At 43.9% G+C, this 20,174-nt stretch overlaps 1 protein-coding gene and 1 long non-coding RNA gene across 7 annotated transcripts in view; one reads left to right on the top strand and one right to left on the bottom strand.

Moving 5' to 3' along the window:
- Positions 1-1,693: 1,693 nt before the first annotated feature.
- The window catches only part of LOC107313296, a 32,195-nt gene continuing 13,714 nt past the window's right edge, over positions 1,694-20,174 (bottom strand). For 3 of the 6 annotated variants that reach the window (XR_001554905.2, XR_001554909.2, XR_004306937.1), the window contains one exon: positions 6,239-19,776. This is a non-coding gene — a long non-coding RNA (uncharacterized LOC107313296). Of the gene's footprint in view, positions 19,777-20,174 lie in introns of all 6 variants that reach the window. The other 3 variants (XR_004306936.1, XR_004306935.1, XR_001554908.2) reach the window with 3 other exon arrangements.
- ARHGEF38 (Rho guanine nucleotide exchange factor 38) overlaps positions 5,591-20,174 on the top strand; it is a 33,565-nt gene continuing 18,981 nt past the window's right edge. Inside the window, exons 1-3 of the mRNA XM_015861422.1 lie at positions 5,591-5,847; positions 13,777-13,964; positions 16,419-16,542. Of these exons, the coding sequence (XP_015716908.1) occupies positions 5,664-5,847; positions 13,777-13,964; positions 16,419-16,542 (496 nt within the window). The 5' untranslated portion in view covers positions 5,591-5,663. The remainder of the gene's footprint in view (positions 5,848-13,776; positions 13,965-16,418; positions 16,543-20,174) is intronic.

The raw sequence follows: 20,174 nt of genomic DNA, 5'->3' as shown, positions 1-20,174 counted from the left end.
CCAAGCGAGGCCAGCTGGAGCAGGTTAAAGACAGCTATGTCAAGCTGCTCTTTGACTGAAGCAGGTTAAGGAGCGTGAACTCCTTTACCTACTTGCAGGTCTTTGCAGTGACAGGCTCAAGCAGGAAGAGGAAGACAAGTGGTTGGAGTCAGTAACCTCTCATTGGCACAGCTGGATTTGGGAGAGGATGAGACCATTTGTGTTCTACATGCTGACAGACACCTACTGGCAGCAAGAGTCTACATCATCTAATTACAAGGGACAAATTGTGTGTTTCAGTAACCAGAAGTTTTATTATTTATTATATTTATTTATTACATTACTTTCCTAACAAAGAATCTGACTGTGACCCCCTCCCCCACCTTTTCTTTAATAGTGACCTGAGTAACCCTATTGCTTTAAAAAGATCAATCCTCGGTATTCATGGAAAACTCATTTTTAGTCTTAATATTCACTGTCAGGTATAGGGAAGTGTCAGGTTTACCCTTCTCTGTTGTTGATGTAAATTATTCCTACGGGCTGCTAGTTTGTTTTTATGTTGTTTTTTTCTAACCATGCTTTTAATTACTCTGCCTGTAGCGAAGCGTAGGATTCCCATGCCAGATTAACATGGCCATGAGTAGGCAGGGTGTCTCTTGGCAGTGGATGCTGCTGGCCAGACGGGCATGCCACCACTTTGCTGGACTTCTGCCTAGAATGTGGTGTCCTCGAGAGGTGAGGATCCATGGCTGTGTCAAGCTTTATCACAGAAGCCTGTTCCTTCGTTCCTGGACATCAGTGCGCTGTTGATTTCAAGCCCCACAAAGCAGAGATTTTTACTCTACTGGGAGTCCCACCAAAACTTGTTTGCAACTTGATTCTTTTTAAGACTCATACCTTTGTTACTCTAAAGCAACAGAAATGGACAGTCTTTCCTGTTTCGTTCATGGCTGTTCATATGCATAAAATAGAGAAACAGAAAAGAAAAATGGTTCTAATAAATCTAAAAACGCATTGTTTGGAAACATGAAGATTTAGTGCAAAGCTGCAAAATTTTACTCATTCAAAATAGGGGCATACAGTGAAAATTAAGCCTTTTCAGTGCACCCTTTCCCTCTCAGCTTTCAAATTGTCAGACACACGATTCTCAAAGGATTCCTCAAAAAATATTTTACCTTTGGTAATTCCTACCCTCCCTGTTTTACATTAAAACACAATGATGAAGATTCAGCCTCCTGTACTTTTATCTGCCTCTCGCATTTGCATGTGTTTCCCTCGTTAGCTTTGATATCACAGTGCCATCTACTTGATAGACAGAGTCAGATTATTTCCCTTAGCAAACTGCTGCACAGCTGTAACCCTGCAGAAATCCAGCATCTGCTCAGTTTGCTCTACAGTTCTCTCCTCCACCCCTCCGAGCTGGCCTGGCTCCATGCATATTTTGTGAACTAATAAAATGCTTTAGTGGAACAAAGGCAGATCCAACAGCACGCTGAGAGCAGGTCAAGCCCTGGTGACCCCTCTCCTTCCTGACAGGTGTTTCATTTGAAAGCCGTGTCCCTCTGTACACACAGAGCACTTCAGCCCCTTGGACGTATAAACTGGGGCAGCAGCTTTGTTGGGAGTCCGAAGGGTTTTGTGGCAGTCAAAGGAGCTTGGTTGCATAGCCTGGTAGATTGAGCTGTTCCCTGTTTAAAACACCCGCAGCCTGCTGTGAGCCCCGGAGGTGTATGCTTTATTAATTTCACTGACAAATATTTAGAGAAGAAACACTAGAGACGGCTAAAAGAAACGATCGCTGTGCACTCGCTTCCAAAGATCTGTTTCTCTACTGGAATCACCAGTCTGGCAAGATCAGCAGTCAGAGGCAAGGTGACACTGCCACACAAAATTATTTCCCACCTACAAGACAGGCTTTTTTCTTGCTCTACGCTATGGAAAAGTGTTTGAAGTTGGTTTTTTTTCCCTTTCCCCTATGTATATTTCAAAGTAGTTTTGATTCATTCATTCGAAAGATGAATGCGTAGTAGACTTCAGTTTTACCTATCCTTAAGTCTTCCTTTTTTATTGCTTTTATCCTCATCTGTCATTCTTTTCTTATCTTACAATTACAGCCCCAGACAGATAGGGTGAATGTTCTCGCAGCTTCCCAGTGCTCAAAGTCCTTGGTGGGCCTTTCACGTGAGTGCTCTTATCACCTCAACGTTTTGTCTCTCAAAGATATCTTTGCTCTGACTCATGCATACAAGCAGAGCAAGAAGAGGTACAGGCTTGCTTTTATCTGCACCTAGGTGTGTGTGTGGAGACTGGGGGCTAATAGAGACATCCGAGCCCATTGCTGATGCCTCCCACCCGTGGAGGGGGTGGGATGGCTCTCTGCAGCATTTCCTTGTACCATGCTGATCCTCTGCTACCCACTGGGTGTAATCATTTTACTGTGTGGAGACAAGAGCTAATTCCAAGGATGTGGGGAAGCAATGAGGAGCACCTGTGGACTCATGTCATTAAACATACTGATTAATCTACCGTTAATTACAGCGATGGCTCTCAGGCAGTATACGGGCCCAGAAGGGAAGGTGGCTACACCGTTTCCCATCCTGAATGATTTCTAATGTTGGCATTGAGCTACATTCATTTGCTGCAATTTCATGCTGGCTGGTGGGGGCACGGTGTGGTGTATTAGGAAGCTGTCTTTTCTTTTGGTGGCCACTGCGCTGAGCAGACTTGAGGTGTTGCCTGGTGTTATTGCCACGGAGCTGCAGCTGCAGTGCTTCCTTCCACTGGTAGGGAACAGCATGGTAATCAGCCCACAGCAGCGCATTGAGTATGTGCTCTGGGATACCAAGCTATAAAGAAATATTCAGGGACAGCTGTGAGGAACTACAACAAAACAAACAACTGTTTGCCTACTTAATGGCCATCAGTCTTGATAGCGTTCCTGCTTCGTTTATAGCTCAGGATGAAGATAAAGGTTAACGTTGATCGTACAACAATAACCTCTTGTATGCAATTGCTACAGTTGCTTGGGAACACAAAGCCAATATTTTACGTGATGACACCAGCACCTGTTCTGTCTCGTGAGTGGAGAGGTTCCATGTAAATATCCCGTATGTGAGTGCTAACATTCTCTGGCTTCCAGTTTGCTTAGGAGAATTAAATAAGCACAATACCCAGGGGTCAAAGAGATATTTGCAATGATTGTAAAACGAGCATTTTGTCCACACAGGTGCCAGATATTCCCTCTTAGAGTTCAGTAACTTTGATACAGCTCAGCCATCAGTTGTTACCGTGGCCAGAAGGGAACAGGAGCTGTTCACTCATTGAGAGCTGGTTGCTAGTGCTAGCTGAGTTCTTCACGTGCAGTTCTGACAGTGCTTTCTCAGCTGGTTTATTATAGTCCAGGTGAAGTACAGCAAACACTAGTAAGAGTCTATAGGGATTGCATCTGGTAGCCTATATATTAAACCTCACGCAGAACGTGACTTCAGACATGCTATTTTCAGCCTTTTCCATGCTAAGTGGCACAGAGGAGATATTTTGAGGCTTCAGAAAGGGCTGCATTTCTGCACTGTGTTGTACACTAGCTTTGGGCTCCCTGCTGCCCCAGAAATGCTGCTGTTGCCTGGACTCAGACCACTACAAGCTCAAAGGCAGGAGTAAACCACAGCCAGCTTTCCCTGCAGCCACTTCCTTGCTGAATGAACACAAACCTTGTCAGTCTGCGGGGCAGTGGTGGAGGAGAAGGAAGACACCTCTTGCATGTGGGCAGATTGCTGTCGTAATAAACACCTGAACAAACCATTATATCTTGGCTGGAACTCTTCATGTGTGGCAGAGAGCCTGCAAAGCCAAGAATTTAATAAAATTTGTTCCTCCACCTCCACCCAGCCAAAGTATATCCCTCAGTTTTCCCTAAAGCAATCTTAATTTAAGTAGATATAATAAAATCTCATAGAGATGATGAGATCTGTGCTTCCAGAAAAGCACAGCAGGGTAAAATCCCTGTGGGGGTAAACAACTTCTCTGGGCAGTGCCAGCTTTAACAACTACCTCCAGCTGCTCACATGTACCCCTGTGTCCCTCCTCCAACTGTTGGCAAAGCTGTGTGATGAACTAAACGGGAGAACAGATCCAGAAGGAAAACAGCCCAGGGGGAAGGCAGGGGGCTTTCAGCCACATCACCTCCTCCATCCAGCCTCAGATGCTCAGTTTGTGCCCTACCACCGATAATGAGAACAGGATTGCAGGGGGAAGCGGACACAAAGGGTGGTGACCGTTTAAACCAGTTTTGCCACCTTTGCTGAATGTCAAGGCATTGCTTGGATAAAAAGAAAACAAACAAACCTCAGGAAATCCCCAATGTAAGGAAATCGGGCAGCCAATTTCCCTCAACTCCCACCTTAATCTGTTTATTCCTTGCTGTGATGCTTGTCCCTGCTCCCTGGGAACCCTTCTTGCCCTCACTGCTGTCCTCATTAAGAACTGTTGTGGTCTGTCTTGCAACACACATGGGTTTCTTGGGGAGTAGCAAAGGGGAGAGGAGATGTAACACATGGGCTGCCTGCGTAGTGTGTCCCTTCTCTGTGCCAGCACAGAGACTCTTCCTGGTATCCTCTGCTTTAGTCCTCTGCCAGGTTGTGTTCAGACCGGACACTTTGTGCAGCACTGGCACTGCACTGCAATTTGGCATAGAGAATTGCATAATGGTTTCTTCATCTTTTCTTAATTCTGCAGGGTAGAAATGAGGGGCTTTGGTCAGGAGGCAGCGTCATAGTGATACAAGCTCTTTTTCGGATAAACACAAGTTGGGAGATGCATTGACACTGCTGCATTGTATCCCTGTGCTCATCACTTTGTCCCGCACAGTCCTTGGGGATGCAACATTACAACGTGGCAGCAGGGCAGCAATGAGCTGTGACCCACTGGGCATGTGGCCGCCTCACACAAGCAGGCTGCCCACGGGGCTCCTGATGCACTGCTTCCTAAAAGCAATGGGGCTGCGGGGCCGGTGTCACCACTGTGGCCATGATTGCTGCTGACGGCTGTTGGGGCTCTTGCCAGGATAAGTCGGGTCCAAGCTGAGATGCCAGCAGCTCCTGCTGTTTTGACATGAGTTTGATTAGACCGGCAAGACACAGCATCCCTAGGCAGTGCCAGAGTGCCAGGGGCCATTGCTAGCAAATAGGATAATAAGGTCTCTCCCAGGGACTGAGCCAGGGGTACTGCGAGCAGCTGTTTTGCTGCCATCAGAGCGCAGCAATTTGTCACAATAGCCCCTCCAGCTCCTCCACATGCCTCAGTGTCCCCTTGGTGTTCGCAGGCCTTTCTCCGCTCCGTGCCTGGGCTTCCACCAGTGTGTCTGTACAAAAGGAACACAGCGCTGGGTGGGATCAGAGTGGGCCGCACGCTATTTCTGACCTTGATGAAGGGTTGTGACCATCCTGCAGCCAAAGGAGCCAAGGAACGTCTCCCGAAGCAGGTAAAGGCAGTGGCTGCAGCTCGGGCTGCCTCTTAAACCTGCCCCGTAGGGCTCACACACACTCAGTAGGTGAAAGCAAACACAGCCTGGGGCGGCAGCTTCCCGGAGGTGGAGCCGCACCGGCACAGGTGGAAAGGCTGAGCCTTCCCCTGAGCCGTGAGCTGCGTGCCCAGGATCAGCCCCTCGTCCCCTGTCCCACGCCGGCATGGACATGGCGAGCACGGACGGCGTAGGGGGACGGAGGAAGAATTTGACCCTGCTGCGGCACAAGCTGTACATGGGGGAGAGGAGGAGGACGGAGCCCGTGGTGGAGAGCAGCGGGGCTGGGGAGCACGGTGCCTTGCGCAGGAGTCAGTCGGACAGGACGGAGTACGGCCAGAAGCTGCAAGGTACCAGGGAGGCGCGATGATCAGAAGCATCGAGGGCAGTTTTGTCTTTCAGTTGCAAATACCAGCATCTCTAATGCATTAATCTGTTGCTTAGATTGTCTGAGCCTGAGCTGAAATACATCCAAATGCATGCTTTGATGGATATGCTGCTTCCAATTATCCCTTTATGAAGAGCATTTCTTTTCAAATAACCAAGTTGTGCCCGGGCCAGGAATTGCCAAATTATGTCAGTACTGGGCCTGTCAATTGCAAATTAAATGCAACTCCACAAATAGAGGAAAAGCATGAAAGATGTACGTGGCTATTTCTGGGAGAGCTCTGAAACACAAGCTGATGCATTTCTGTGGGTTTTCAGGGTCTCGAACTACAGGATCTCATCACGAATGCAGGGTTTGAGTGTTATCACAATATAAACATTTATTACTAATAGTGATATAACTGCCTATGACAATCACTCTTGTGGCAGTAATCCTTTATGGGGAAGTAAAGTAGAAAAATACCTTAGGTTACTGTATTATGGTTTTGATGCATTTAATTAGGAAGCAATTTTCTTTCAGAGAGACAATAAAAGCAGAAAATAAAATAATAAACCAGAAAATAATAGGATTTATATAGGGGCTGTATATGCTGACAGCAACTGAGAGGTTCATTGATTACAGCGTTCCCTCCTCGTGACAACTAATCAATGGGGAGATGAAAGATGTTGGGTGAAGTCGGGCACAACTCTGGCAGAGGCGCTTGGGGGTGTTAGTGGGAATCAATGCGGCCGGGTGGCTGTGATCCCAGCACATGTGTGTGTGTGTGTCACTGGAACAACAGTTTTTCTCATGCAGTGGGCTGCCCAAGTCGGATCTGGTTGTAGAGTGGGATCCAGCCAAATGCATCAGCCCTTTCCTTCCCCCACAGTGTGCGCTCATTCCGGGAGTGTCTCTTGCTTGACGTCTGAAGCGAAGGAGGCAGGGAAGTCTTGGCTGGCATGGCAGTGTGTGAGGTTATGCTGATGGCCATGGGCCAGCAGGGTGGTAAATCCGGCTTTGCAGCTCCCACCTCCAGCTGAGGTTGCTGCGGCCACAGATGGCAGAGTGCCCACCCAGTGCTGGCTTGCTGTGCGTGCTTATGTCTGCAAAAGACAAATGCCGGTGGCTAACAGGGTACCTGCAGGCTTTGCATTTAATCAGAAGTTGCCTGTCCTCAGAGTAAAAGTACAAAGTGGGTAGGAATTCCTGTGAAGGGTATTTATATTAGTAGAAAGGCATGGAGCTGTGTGCAAAGGCCTGACCAGGATCTGGTTGTGGTGATCCAGATATGCCTGGATCTGATAAAGATCATAGGCCCCAGACCTAATCTGTTACCCACTGAGGCCAAGGAGGTACTCCTTGCATGTTCTTCATTTTTCTTATCAGTGCTTAAATACAATTAGTATTGAGGGAAGTGTTTTTCTTTGTAGAACAGTTTGAGTTGGAAGGGACCCTTAAGGGCCATGCGGTCCCACTCCCTGCACTGAACAGGGACTCCTACAGCTCCATCAGGTGCTCAGAGCCCCTCCAGCCTGACTTTGGCTCTCTCCCAGGCCAGGACATCCACCACGACTCTGGGCAACCTGTGCCAGTGCCTTGATGCCCTTAGTGTAAAACACTTCTTCCTTATGTCCAATCTAAATCTCCCCACTTTTAGCTTTAGTTTGAAAGCATTTCCTTTTGTCCTATCTCTAAACTTTTCAGCTCTCCTTCCTTGGTTAGAAAAGCAAACAGTTCTGTTGGTGATGCAAACACTGTTGCATATTGTCAGGTCTGGAGTCTCTGAAGGCTCTGAAATAGTAAATGTTTTGTTAAAAGATTCAAGTGATAATAGTTTGTACTTGTGTCCCCGAGTATGGGGAGTCAGGTATCTTTGCACCCCAGTGGACTTCCTGCAAGTTTTGTTCTTTTATGTGGAATCCAAACTGCTTTCTAAAAGAGGGTGGGGAAAGGGACCCACCATGCAGATAGCCATGGCAATAGAGGTGGCTTGCTCTGTATGTCTACAAACATAAGAACAATAATAGCATTGTCAAAGTGTAAGCGTTGTTTTGTGGTGTTGGTTTTGTTTGTTTGTTTGTTTGTTTGAAGTGTTTTTCACTTCAAAATGAAGAATTCATTAAAAAATGCAAGTAACCATTTTCAGGTTCATTATTATCCTAGATACATCTATTCAATACCTTCTCAGGTGTGAATTGATGTGCAGTGCCTCCGGGTTTCCTTTCTGTTGATAAAGGAAGCAAGGTGCAAAGTGACCATTATATTCTCCAAGAGCTTGACTAACCTGAATGAGCCCATTTCAGCTCATTCCATGAGATAACCAAGTGCCACCAGCTCCATTTTAGATAAGGAGAATCAAGGTGTTGCTTTCAAATGGCAGGTTGGTGAGACAGCCATGCAGCCACCTAGAGCTCAGCTTGCAGCTGTGTCCTGGGATGGGTCCAGGCACACCTTGGTCAAACTCTCCTCAGCATTCCCTCAGCTGGAAACGAGCATCATTTTCCTAAAGAGGGAATAAGGGGGTTAAGGAAGATAAATTCACTGGGACTTGAGGCAGAAATAATATGCAGGGTCATTTTAAGAGCTTAGATCCAGCTTCTGTGATATTTCTATGCAGTGCCCAGCTCTATGTTCACTATTTCTTGTAGTGCAGGATTTTCCCCTCTTTCTACTACCCTTAAGTGGCACAAGATAACATTTAGCAGCTGTTTTTAGAAGTATTACCATAACTGTTTGGCCGGTAGGTGCTGGTCTCCTACAGCTGAAAATCCATCAGTAGCAGGTGGGAAAGTAACAATATCAATATCTGTGTACTGCATTAATGCTGGGATCAATCTGTGAATTAACCTACAGCTGTCATCATCCCAGTGCAGTACCTATGTGCGTAGATGTACATATTGGCATGTACATGTTTGCAGAATCAGGGCAGACTGAGGTAGATGAATTGTGGGGATGGATGCCATCAGCTAGGAAGGACAGAACATAAGCACATGCCAAACTTGTGCTTGGTATGAAAAACAAGCTATTGAAAATGCTGGATTCCCAGAAAGAGTTGGAGATGAACATTCTATGACATACTAACTTCTTTCTAACTAGCTGGGAATGGGTCATCCGTGCTATCAAATGATTTGCACATGCATTAATTTCAGTGCATTGGTATTAGACACATTGGTGCAAATCACTCAGCTACCACAACCTGATGACCTGGCCTCTGTATCTCCTGCCAGCAGAAGGGATCCTCCATGTCCCTCCCCAGTTCCTTGTTTGCTTTGCTCTGTGTTTACTGATTAACTTTCTGTGTACTACAATGCAGGTGATTTCCTGTTGCAAAATGTATTGATCTTTGGAGTAGCCGGTTTGCTGAATGAAATACAGAAAGGAGGAAAAGTCTGGATTATTTCCTGATGTGCAAGAGATGGCTTGATGAAAATATGCCTCCATGTGCAAATTTGAACCCGGAGGATCTAATTCTTTTAACTTTCACCGTAATAAACCTGGAGGTATTTCTTGACCTTACTGCAGTGACAGCCAGGCTGGGATGTGATCGCATCTTCTCAGAGCAGAGTCCATTTTGTGCTGCTGTGTTTGCACAGCACTTAGCACAGTAAAGTCCTGCTGTGTGCTTCAGATCTGGAGGTGCCTGCGTCTCCAAGGGGAGCAGTTCAGATGCAGCCCTTCCTTGGTTCTCCCATTAGTAACATACTCACTCAATGCTACGAGTGCTGTGTATTTGTATCGTGTATGATGCTTTGGGAAGGTTTGTTTGTAGGTACTGGTGCTAACAATGAGGGCATTCTTCTGTCACCTGATGATAAGCTTTCTTCCCTTCCCCTGTGGTCACATGGGATCTCTCTGAAGTCCTGTCAGCAGATATATAATTAAAGCGAGATGCTGTCAAGGAATTGAAGAAAAAGCTTGCATGTTCAATGTAAATATTTTCTGCACTTTATGGAACAAGAATGATCAAAGACAGAATGACCTAATTGCACGTAAATCTCTGGCTTTATAAGCAAACCTGTTGCCCTGGAAGCCCATATGCCGTCATGGGGCATTTTGCATCTGTAACAGCCATGCAACAAACCTGCCCCTGAGCGTCAAACCTGCTCCCAAATAATGTTGCCAGCATATACATGTGTGGGGGGAAAAAAATGGCATTTTCTACAACCCTTTCCCAATCCTTTTTGTATTTCATTGCCTAAACTGCCTGTGTCTGACTTGCAAATCCAGCTGATAAAAGTGGTGTAGATTCCCGTGTACAGTCTCTGGGTTATCTGAGGGTACAGGCTATCTGAGGGCTTGCTTTCACAGAGAATAATTTTATCTATGGTGGCGTGAGGTTCAAGTTTCACTTGTGAAAATACAGTAATGCTGTAATTTATTTGCTGTTCCTTGATAACTTATGCCTCATGCCAGGCAAAATTCCCTCACCTGCACCACGTGAGTGCTGGGCTTACTTTGGAGTCCTCCAAATAGCACTTGAGCAAGAAAAAGGTCTCTCACTCCCCTTCATGCATTGATGTTGTTGTACTTGTTGCTATATTCCATGCCTCTACGTTCACTTCCAAATGAAAAGCATTAGATATGAAGAAACCTGTGTCCTGCCCCCCAAGGCAAACCTAATATCCACCCTGAGCATCTCACCTGGAGGAATGAGAGCTGGAGCAGACCTCCAGGAGCTGCTCTCTACAGGGGGGAAAGCCTGGGAAATTTGCACTCATCCATCTTTTAAACCTTCTCTGACTGCTTCTGTAGTCTGTCCATGTGCCTAGGAGATGCTGTATTTGTGCATTACTGGTCTCCCAGCTTTGCTGGGTTGTCTCCAGCTGAGGGATGATATTAGACTTCACACTTGCAAGAAACTGCTTCTGCTACACATGCAGCTCCTTTGTCTGCGGCATCGCTCACTGAGCTTCTCATGTCCTGTGAGTAGAGCTGTGCACTTCCATGGCTCAAAACCAAAGTCGTAAGCTCCCTCACCAATGCAATATCTTGCAGAAAGGCAGCTTCTGCAGACAACTGTCCTTGCAAAAAACAACTGCAAATGCTGCCTTCCACTTCACATTTTTATATCTACTAAAAGTACCAATTACCTTGGCACGTGTCTTAAGAAATACGTGTGTAATAAACCATTTGAGGGGGACAGTTCTTTTCTTTTACACCTGTCACTTCCAAGGATGAATGAGCTGAATTCTTACTATAATTGTTAATCCTCAGCAATGTCTCTTCTTGCTAATCCTCTCTCTGTACTGTTCCAGGGCTGGTTGACATTACCAGGTAGAAACAAGTCTGCCTGTATTTCAAATGTGCACTTGCTGTTTGTGCATTCATTCAACTTTCACTTACTCTGCAAGGATTTCAGCAGGCTACTAATGTTCTTAAACTGGTCAAAAGCAATCAGCTGAATGTAAAATCACAGGTTTGGGCTGTAATTATCATTTCAGTATCTTGCTCCTGCGTTCTACGGAGACAGACATGTCTAAAATGAAAATGTGAATGTGTTGAGTGAAAATGAAAAATTATATTACTTGTAACAAAAGGGTGCTTTTATTAAAAAAACGTGCTTTCCGTAAGGAAACAGCATCTACCTGCTATTTCTCACCATTATTTCTTCCTGTTGAGAACAGTTTTTATTTCCTGGCATTATTATCTATCATGCAACAAGGATAATAGCTGAGCCCTGACATAATTCCCGAATCAAATTTGATCAGGGTGATCTAATGGCATAAATAGAAAAAAAGCCAACCTCTCTGGGGATTGTGATTTTGAGCCTGAGGAGGGATACAATGCCTTTGTTTTGTTCCCGTAATGTTGTCTCTGCCACCACTATAAAAGATGGAGAAGTTCTTTTACAGAGCATCTTGTGTTCACCTTCAAATTCCATCTAATACTGTGGTGGTACTGCATATAAGACAATACATTTGTAACTAAGACCTTCCTCCTGAACTCTCACATTCAGTCACACACGTACAAACTATTTCACACCTGGTCTCAAGAGGAATGTTGGTTTTGGTGCAGGACTGGAGCTAAATCGTATTGTTTGTGTGGTTCCTCGCACATTTGTAATTGTGGTTACTACCTGCCATGTTAGCACATAAGCAGCAGGCAGGGAGGGCTCATTCCACAGCCCTAGCACACAATGGCTCAGAGGGAGCCATGAAGAAGTACTAGAACAGATTTCTGCTCTTCACACTGAAGTGAGCACTGAGTCCATTTCTTTCAGCACACTGTACCTTTGGGGGCTGAGGTCTGAAGTGAGGTGAATACTCACACAAGGCAGACACTCACACCAGCAGGGGTGAATTCTCTAGGGGAGAATTCAGCTTAAAATTCTTCCAAGGCCTTGGAGAGAGGAGATATCCTGCTCATTTCCATTCCAGTCCATTGTCTGTGTACAAACTCTAGGACAAAATGTTTATGCTTGTGTTATACAGAGATTTAAATGCTAAAATCTCAATGGTAGAAAGAAGATTTACATTACAGAAGGGAAGTACATTGAAATAGAAAATAGAAAAAAAATCTGGAGAAGCAGCTCACCCCAGCTTTGTTCAGGCTCCTTGTCCTCCCCGCTGCAAACTACCAGGACATAAGCAGAGGTGCAGTTCCCAATGCAGCTATTTAAATCAAACCGTGTTCACATCCATTTGACTAGGATTAATAACAAAACCATCCTTTCTGAATATAAGCTGTCAGCATCATTGTAGAAGGGCCCGAGGCCGATGATGCATTGCGTTTGTAAGATCTTACAACTCTCAGTGGAAGACAGCTCCAGGTCCTCTCTCCAGTAGATTGCCTGGCTTCCTCACAAGTCCAGCTCCAGTTTATCATCTGCAGCATTGACCTGCGTTGTATGGGTGAGCTGGGCTTTGCTTGGTGCTCACTTGAGTGCTCATGACCTCACCCTCAACGATCAATTCCAACAACAGCAATCTATTCAGTATCAGTTACCAGCTGGCAAGGCATCAGATCCTGCTTGCTCGTGGCTCATTATACGGTACGCTTCCTACAAGGAGCTGAAATCAAGGCATAACAGCCTGATCCTCAGCAGAGATTCCTGTCCTTTGCTGCTGAGCGAGAAAATCCGATGCTGTCAAGCCACGACCTGGGTAATGCGGAGATGAGCGCAGTAATGATCTGTCTGTCTTTGCTGGTACTCTGCACCATCTTGTGGCTGGCAGGAAAACGCCAGAATACCCTCTGAAATCTTCCACTTTTTCCCCCTGTGTTTTTCCTAACGAAAAATACAGACTGTCAGTGTACACTGACAAAATTCTGTGCCCTTTGTACAGCTGCCATGAGTGCCTGCAGGTTGCCTTCAGAACCAAACAAAGAGAAAGCCATCATTACAGATAAGTAGGTGGTGTGCACAGGTAGCATAGGTAAATTATCTGTCTATAGAAGATTCCTTTGCATTTCCATGTATTTGGAACAAATTAATCAGGTTAGGTTTTAAATGTGGAAAAGTAAGAATCTCATGACCCCAGTGATCCCTGTTGTCACAAGAAGTGTTTGCTATTGATCACTGGAGGTTTTTCCATAGTCCTGTAATTCCTTTTCCTTATTAAAAGAACTCTTTCAAAAGAATTACAGATTTCATCATCATCCATACCTGTAAACCCATGAACAGACCTCAGTAAATACATCGTACAAAACAATGGTTATTCCAGTGAAACCAGCAATAAACACAGCCTTTTCCTTCCACAGGAGCATGTTTTCACCCTTCACCAAATCTTAATAGACTTCAGCCCGAGGCTGTGGTTTTACAGGTCATCAGCTGTATTTGGATTTCAGCGTGACCAGGTTGATGCAGGATTGCGTTCAGTGGGGAAGTGTTTCAGGCAGTAGAGGAAGCATGGCCGGGACAATGAAATGATGATGTTCCTTACAGACCTCCCACAATTCTCTTTTAAAACAGAAAAAATGGCCCCACAGTCAGGCTCCACATCCCCCACCACCTTGCCACGGGAGGATGAAGAAACTACCAAACGCATGATGGCCAAGAGGGTAAAAATCATTGCAGAGCTCATGCAGACAGAGAGGGACTATATCAGTGACCTGGATCTCTGCATCAAGGAAGTGATTCAGCCTCTGAGAAACAAACAGGTAAGTGCCGAGGGCGGAGGACCAAAGATGACGCCAAGATCTGAATTCACCTACGCTCTGTTTGCAGATAATCTTAAGGCAAGCACAGATGGCAACCTGAAGGGTGGTGTGCTGCCTGGTGCAGGTCCAGAGCTGGCTTTACAGAAGGCGAATATGCCAGAACTGTAGTGAGGAGAGTGGGAAGTCAGATACACTTCTGACCCTTGGCATTGAGGTGCTTGCCCAGAGGGCAGCTTAGATGCTATATGCCTGCTCCCAGGCTTAGGCTACAGTGGCAGCTTCCCCTGTCCATTTTGCTGTGCCCATAACCACTGGCACATGCTCCAGCAGACCTTTACTAACACCTCTAAAAGCAGTAAAAAACAATAACAAGAAATATTTTCCATGGCAACAGCCTGGAATGGCATTAACCTTCCCATCAGGGTTAAGTTCCGTCTTAAAAATTACTTCAACCAGCTTCTCTGACAACGGTGGTGGAGAGACACCACGCATGACAGACAGCACAGTGAGCGCCGTGGAAATTTGCATTCCTCACAGAAAAGAGAAATTGAGGGAGGAAGGCTCATGAGCTACCTTACAGGCAAAAGATCTTATTAGGCCAATGATACTCAGTTTCCTTTTCAGCTGAGACTTCAAAGAGCACCTTTTCCTCAACAATATTTCAATTTCTAGAAAAATTGTGCAGTCTCAAGCTGGGAATAGAAGAGCTTGTCCAGAGAAAGACTTAAATTCGTGGGGCTTGCAATATAGCGTTCACAGAAGCTGCACAAATGATATCTGCTGCTAATACAGCATAGAAGTGATTTTAAAAAGACCGCAGGCCTGTGTTCTGTATGTATGATTCCTTACACAACTGGTCACAAAATAGTAGTACAGGGGACAAAGACTTTTTAAATGATGCAGACGCTGCCTCCTCAGAGAACTGTGGCCACTGAAACTCACATTGTTTAAACTCCTGCAGGACCATTGCTCTGTTTCCTAAAACTGTTAGTATTCGTTCCAATTCATTTTTGGAAGAGCTGGCTTCTGCTGGTTACTTAAGCAGTTCTTGACTCCTCTTTCCTCTCAGTTGTTCATCTGCTTTGGAGTGGTCTCTGCTGGTTCCTGACCAGTACACAGTGCTCAAACTCACTGAGATTGGTAACAAACATGCTGTATTCTTCTGCTCTTGTCCAGCCAACTGAAAACATATGTTTTCATTCTGTCCTTTGTCACCGTCTCCAGTCACAACATTGTTCCAAAAGCAATGTAGGCATTGTGCTGGAGTAGAGGTCAAAAGTCCAGTGACAGACGAATACAGAAGAAAAGCAGAGATTATAACTGTCCTAATGTAATAACCTCTGCAATTTTTGAAAGGCTTTCAAAATACTGTATGGTTTTAAGTCTACTTCTCAGATAAACTACTATATTTGAGAGTTTGTAGTGTGTTTAGAGAAGGATAACATTTAGAAAATTGACCTAGGAATGGATCTGATTTGTATTTCTAAATGGATAAAAAATGTTTTAGCTGTTTAATAATTATTAAAAATTAACTATGGTAGAACTGAAAGTGTATTGCTGATTCGGTTACAACAGTGTGCAATACGATCCTCCCAGCATCTGGAGAGCAAGTAAGCAGTTCTGTTTCTAATGGAGAGGGATGTTCAGTGGGTAGAGATATGGATGTCAAAATCAGTCTTGCCTTTGTTCTCAGTGTTAACACGTCACCACTGACTATCCCCTGTTGTCCCTGAATATTAACTACCATGCAGTTGCACAAGGGAGTGTGCTGTACGAAAAGCACGTGTCCTGAACATTTTTTGTTTAATATGAGTAAGGGAGACAATATGATATGGAGACAAATTTTTTGCTGATGTAAACTGAACCAGTTCACTGGAGCCAGTGCTGTGCTCCTGGTCTCCACCTTTGATTATATTAATACCCAGAATTTTAAAGTGTTAGTTTAAGTGGAAATTGTATGGTCTTGATTGCACTCTTCAGATTTACAGGACAACTAACTTAAAACGGTATCATCATTTGAAAGTCTTCGTACCTCATAGCTGGCACTGCAGCACAAAGGTCCTAGTTCATGTAGTGGCCTCTGTGAGCAACTGGAAAACAAGGAATCAGATCCACTGCCAACTATTCTTCTCAGTGGGAAAATAAACACTTTAAAGCCAGCTAAATAACTTTTCTTCATTCAGATGATAATATTTATTTCCTTCCCGGGTAAACACTTTCAGATTAGGAACCAGTAGTTGAAAATAATGCCCTTTGTTAACTGCGTCAACCAAATTCTACTGATCTGAAAACTGTATGCGTCCTGAAAGTCACAAGAAGGATGTTTATATTATGTATTGCAAAAATTGTGCTTCCTGGAGTGCTGAACACGAAGGCCACATTGAGAGAAGGTCTGTAAAATAGTGTCCTTCTTTATCCTTCCTCAGTAGCTGCTTAATATTTGTATTCCACTAGATCGCTCGCTTTGATGTGGATGGCTTGTTTAGCAACATCGAATCGGTCCATCAAACATCAGCCAAGCTGCTGTCACTGCTGGAAGAAGCCACAACAGATGTGGAGCCACCCATGCAACTAATCGGTATGTTTACTGTCCTCTTGAGTTCTACACAAAGCCACGTGAAAGAATAAACATAACACTCTCCTGTCCTATACCTTCATCAGACTAAAGTAGCACCACTCTCAGAGAGTAATGTGTTACAAGCTGTCCACAGTAATACAGGAAAAAGGAGATGTGAAACCTGTCTAGTGGCTCTGCTGTGCTCATGTCAGGCTTGATCATGGTGCTTGCTCCTCTGGATGTTGAGGGGAAGGAGAAAGGGAGAGAGTGGGCTTATCACAAATGAAAACTGCAATACTGAGTTATGCTATATAATGATAACATTATTTTCATCTAGTTCAATATCACCTACCTAGCTGCTTATGCTTAAACAACTTTTATATTGCATGTTCATACCTGTGCCATTTGAGAAATGCATTAAAAGTGGTTGGAATAATAAAAATGTCACCCAAAAAAACCTACCCAAACATCATAAACATATTTACTGGCAATATAATTAATGTAAAAGTTGAGTAAGTGTGATTAACAGAGACATGGTCAGTAGAAGAAAGAAAGCAGCCATCAGTATGGAGCTTGTGTGAATCTGTGTAGGAATGTCTGTAGGAATCATGACTATTTTTAGCAAAGAAATTTGCCCTGGATGTATCACAACAATCATATGTTCAGTAGCTCAGACCATAAATGTTGTAGCTGGGATCTATTCTCTTGACGTTCTGGCACACAGGGAGAGATTTAAGAAGTTTCCATTCATCAGCTCTTCTGTAATTGCTTATTCAATGCAGAGGTGGTAGGTGATCCAGCTTAAGAAATCAAGTAAGAAACCATAATTTGCTTGAGTGCAAAGTTAGCCAGTTTAGTTTAAAAAACTTTCAGCTATGATTCAGCGGTCAGAGGGGTTCTTTTTTCTTTACACTGACCATGTACCACAGGTAATGTGTTATAGAAAGAACCACCTTCTTGAAAAATAATGGGGTAAAAAAATTATAAGTTGCCATTTGGCAAGGGAACACAATATTAAAGCTTGGGAAAGGTATTAATCCTAGCGTGTCTCAATCTGGTTTGCCAAGGCAACAGCTTAACGTAGTTTGATGAAACTGTGTTGTTTGGCAGCATTTCAATAAAAGTGCATCATGATGAGTCATACCCTTAATAAGCAATGTTCTATTCTAACAGGAAGTGGCTTTCTCAACAGCAAGGAGAATCATTCTTTCAGTTTGGTGCCATATCCAGAAGTAAGGACAAATAATTTAATCAGTTCAGTACAGTGTTTTTCTCCGGAATCAGACAAAGGGCCATCAAAATGTATAGGATTTTGGAACAGAAGGTTGGCTAAATTATGGCAGGGAAAAAGTTGGAATGTAAGACAAGAGCAGTTCTTCTAAAGGCTGAGTGTAAAGCAGGGAGAATAACTGCATCATAGTAAACAGTAAGTTACTAGGTTTGTCACCTTCAAAAAAAGAGCAGAGTACAGTTGTCCCTCCAGAATCCTCCCTCATACTCATTGTAAAAGTTAATATTGGTCTATGGAAAAAGCAGGATGAGGAACTGTTTAGCACACCCATTGTATCCTGTTGTGTTTGTGGTATTTAAACATCTTCCACTGACACATCTTCCTTTGGAAGGAAGCCCAGTCATGGTGAGGCTGAGAACTGCTGTTTCATGAGTTAGAAACCAAAATTATGTAGTTGCTTATATTGATGTCTAATTTTAGTCTCCACATCTTAGGCTATGCCTACACTGACTAGCTGTAGTGCCCATAGATGCAGACTTGTATAACTGAACAGTTGGGCTTGGTATATACAAATTTCAAGAGGTCTTGTTTCAGACTGGCTTTAGCCCATTCTTAGCACATTCTTGCTCAGTGCTCAACTGATTCTTTATATACAACCCAGAACCAAAAAGAGTTCTAGGCTTAAGAATCCCAGCTGCTTTTAATAGATCCCAACCATGTAATTAGCACGTAATTTCTCTCATTATTTTATCATAAATGAAAGTATTTATCATTATGGCACATTACACCAATGAATGCTCATATTTTCCATACTGGAGCAGAGAACGACTATTTCCAGGCTCTAACATATGCTGAAGGGAAACCTAAGTCTACAGTTTGCATTTTTTTGCTGCAGAAAACATAATCTCTCTTAAGAGCTCCATGTATTACAGGCTGTGCTAAACACTTGGAGCTCTGCTTAAAGTTAATGATAAGTGTGACAGTTCAGCATCTCTGCCAAGGGCACAGGATCAGGATAAAGCTTGTTATGGTTTCCCCTTACACTGTTGGCAAATTAAGGCCCTGTGTAGAGTTTATGGGGAAGTCAGGATGCAGTGTGTGTTGTTAGCCATCAGCATTAGCATTTAGCACAAGACAGAGAAAACAGAGATGACAGCACCCAAAGAAGATGTAGCTTTAGGATGTGGGTGCTTTTCTGGCTGTGGCCTTACAGTAACTAAAATGAACTTCAGAATTCATAACTCGGTTGTTGTTGTTCCCTTGTTCGCACCTTGAAACCAACATGCATTAGACAGCCCAGTTAACCTTCACTGCTAGGGAAGAAACCCAGAGCTGTGTTACTGTGGTAACTGAATCATTTTTCACTTTAAGACAGAGCAGTTCAATGCAATGTATTATGAAACAGCTGACTTCGGTCAGGATGAAAGAGGCAGGATGCCTGACAGCTTCATGCTCACTCTGTGAATGAATAGAGCTCCCAATTAACGTGGTGCTCAGCTTTTAACTTTAATAATCATGGCTATAACTCAACAGGAGTGTTTATAAAACATCTGACTGGTTGCCACGTAGATGTAATTTTTCTGTAAATGCCTGAGACAGTAGTTTTCACCATTGCTATTGTTTATTATGTGCATTTCCAAGGATGCCGATCAGGATGCTGCTACATTATGGTGTGAGATTCTAATGAATATCTCAGCAAAAGAGATGAAGAGTTCTTTCTCTGCCAGGATAATATTTCTTATATACACAGTAAGCAGCACAGGGGTTACAAGATGAGAGAAACAGGCACCAAACTTAGATGGGAAATGGGTGCAGGACTATTTCAGTGCATCTAAAATTCCCAACTGTTTTTTGGGAAAAAAAAGAGAAGATCAGAAATGTAAATGCTTTCCTTTTTCATACCTAACAGAAATGGATGCAATCCACAGTGGTTTTAATTCAGTAGAGGAAAAGGTGGAGGTTGTTCCTCTGTCGTGTGAGGAAGATGCTCCACTCTAGGCCATAACAACTGCCATTTCAGGATGCTGCAAAACAGATAAACATGAAATGGCTAATGGGAGATGGAGTCATTATTCCTGTTATAACCCATTTAATTTCATATCCAGCTGAAAAAAAATAATAAAAAGGAGAATCAATATCTTTACGCTCATTCCTCCTGGCAGCCCACAAGGTCAACATGGTCCCTCCTTAGCATCGAAGCTCTCCTGTTTGGTTCTCACTGCAGGGGTGTTAAGGTGGGGCAGTGAAATAGGGGGACTGTATATGCAGGGGTGCAGGAGTAGAGATTTCATCCCTTTTCTCTGGAGAATTTTTGTGCTTTAACACTGGTATAATGGTGCCTGGCTGTGACAAAGATGAGCAGCTGAGAAATACATGTAATAAATAATGCACATAAACACACGAGATCATTTCTAAGGGAAGT

Source organism: Coturnix japonica, chromosome 4, assembly GCF_001577835.2.
Source record: "Coturnix japonica isolate 7356 chromosome 4, Coturnix japonica 2.1, whole genome shotgun sequence".
Lineage (NCBI taxonomy): Eukaryota > Metazoa > Chordata > Aves > Galliformes > Phasianidae > Coturnix > Coturnix japonica.
This window is presented reverse-complemented; position numbering and strand designations above follow the sequence as displayed.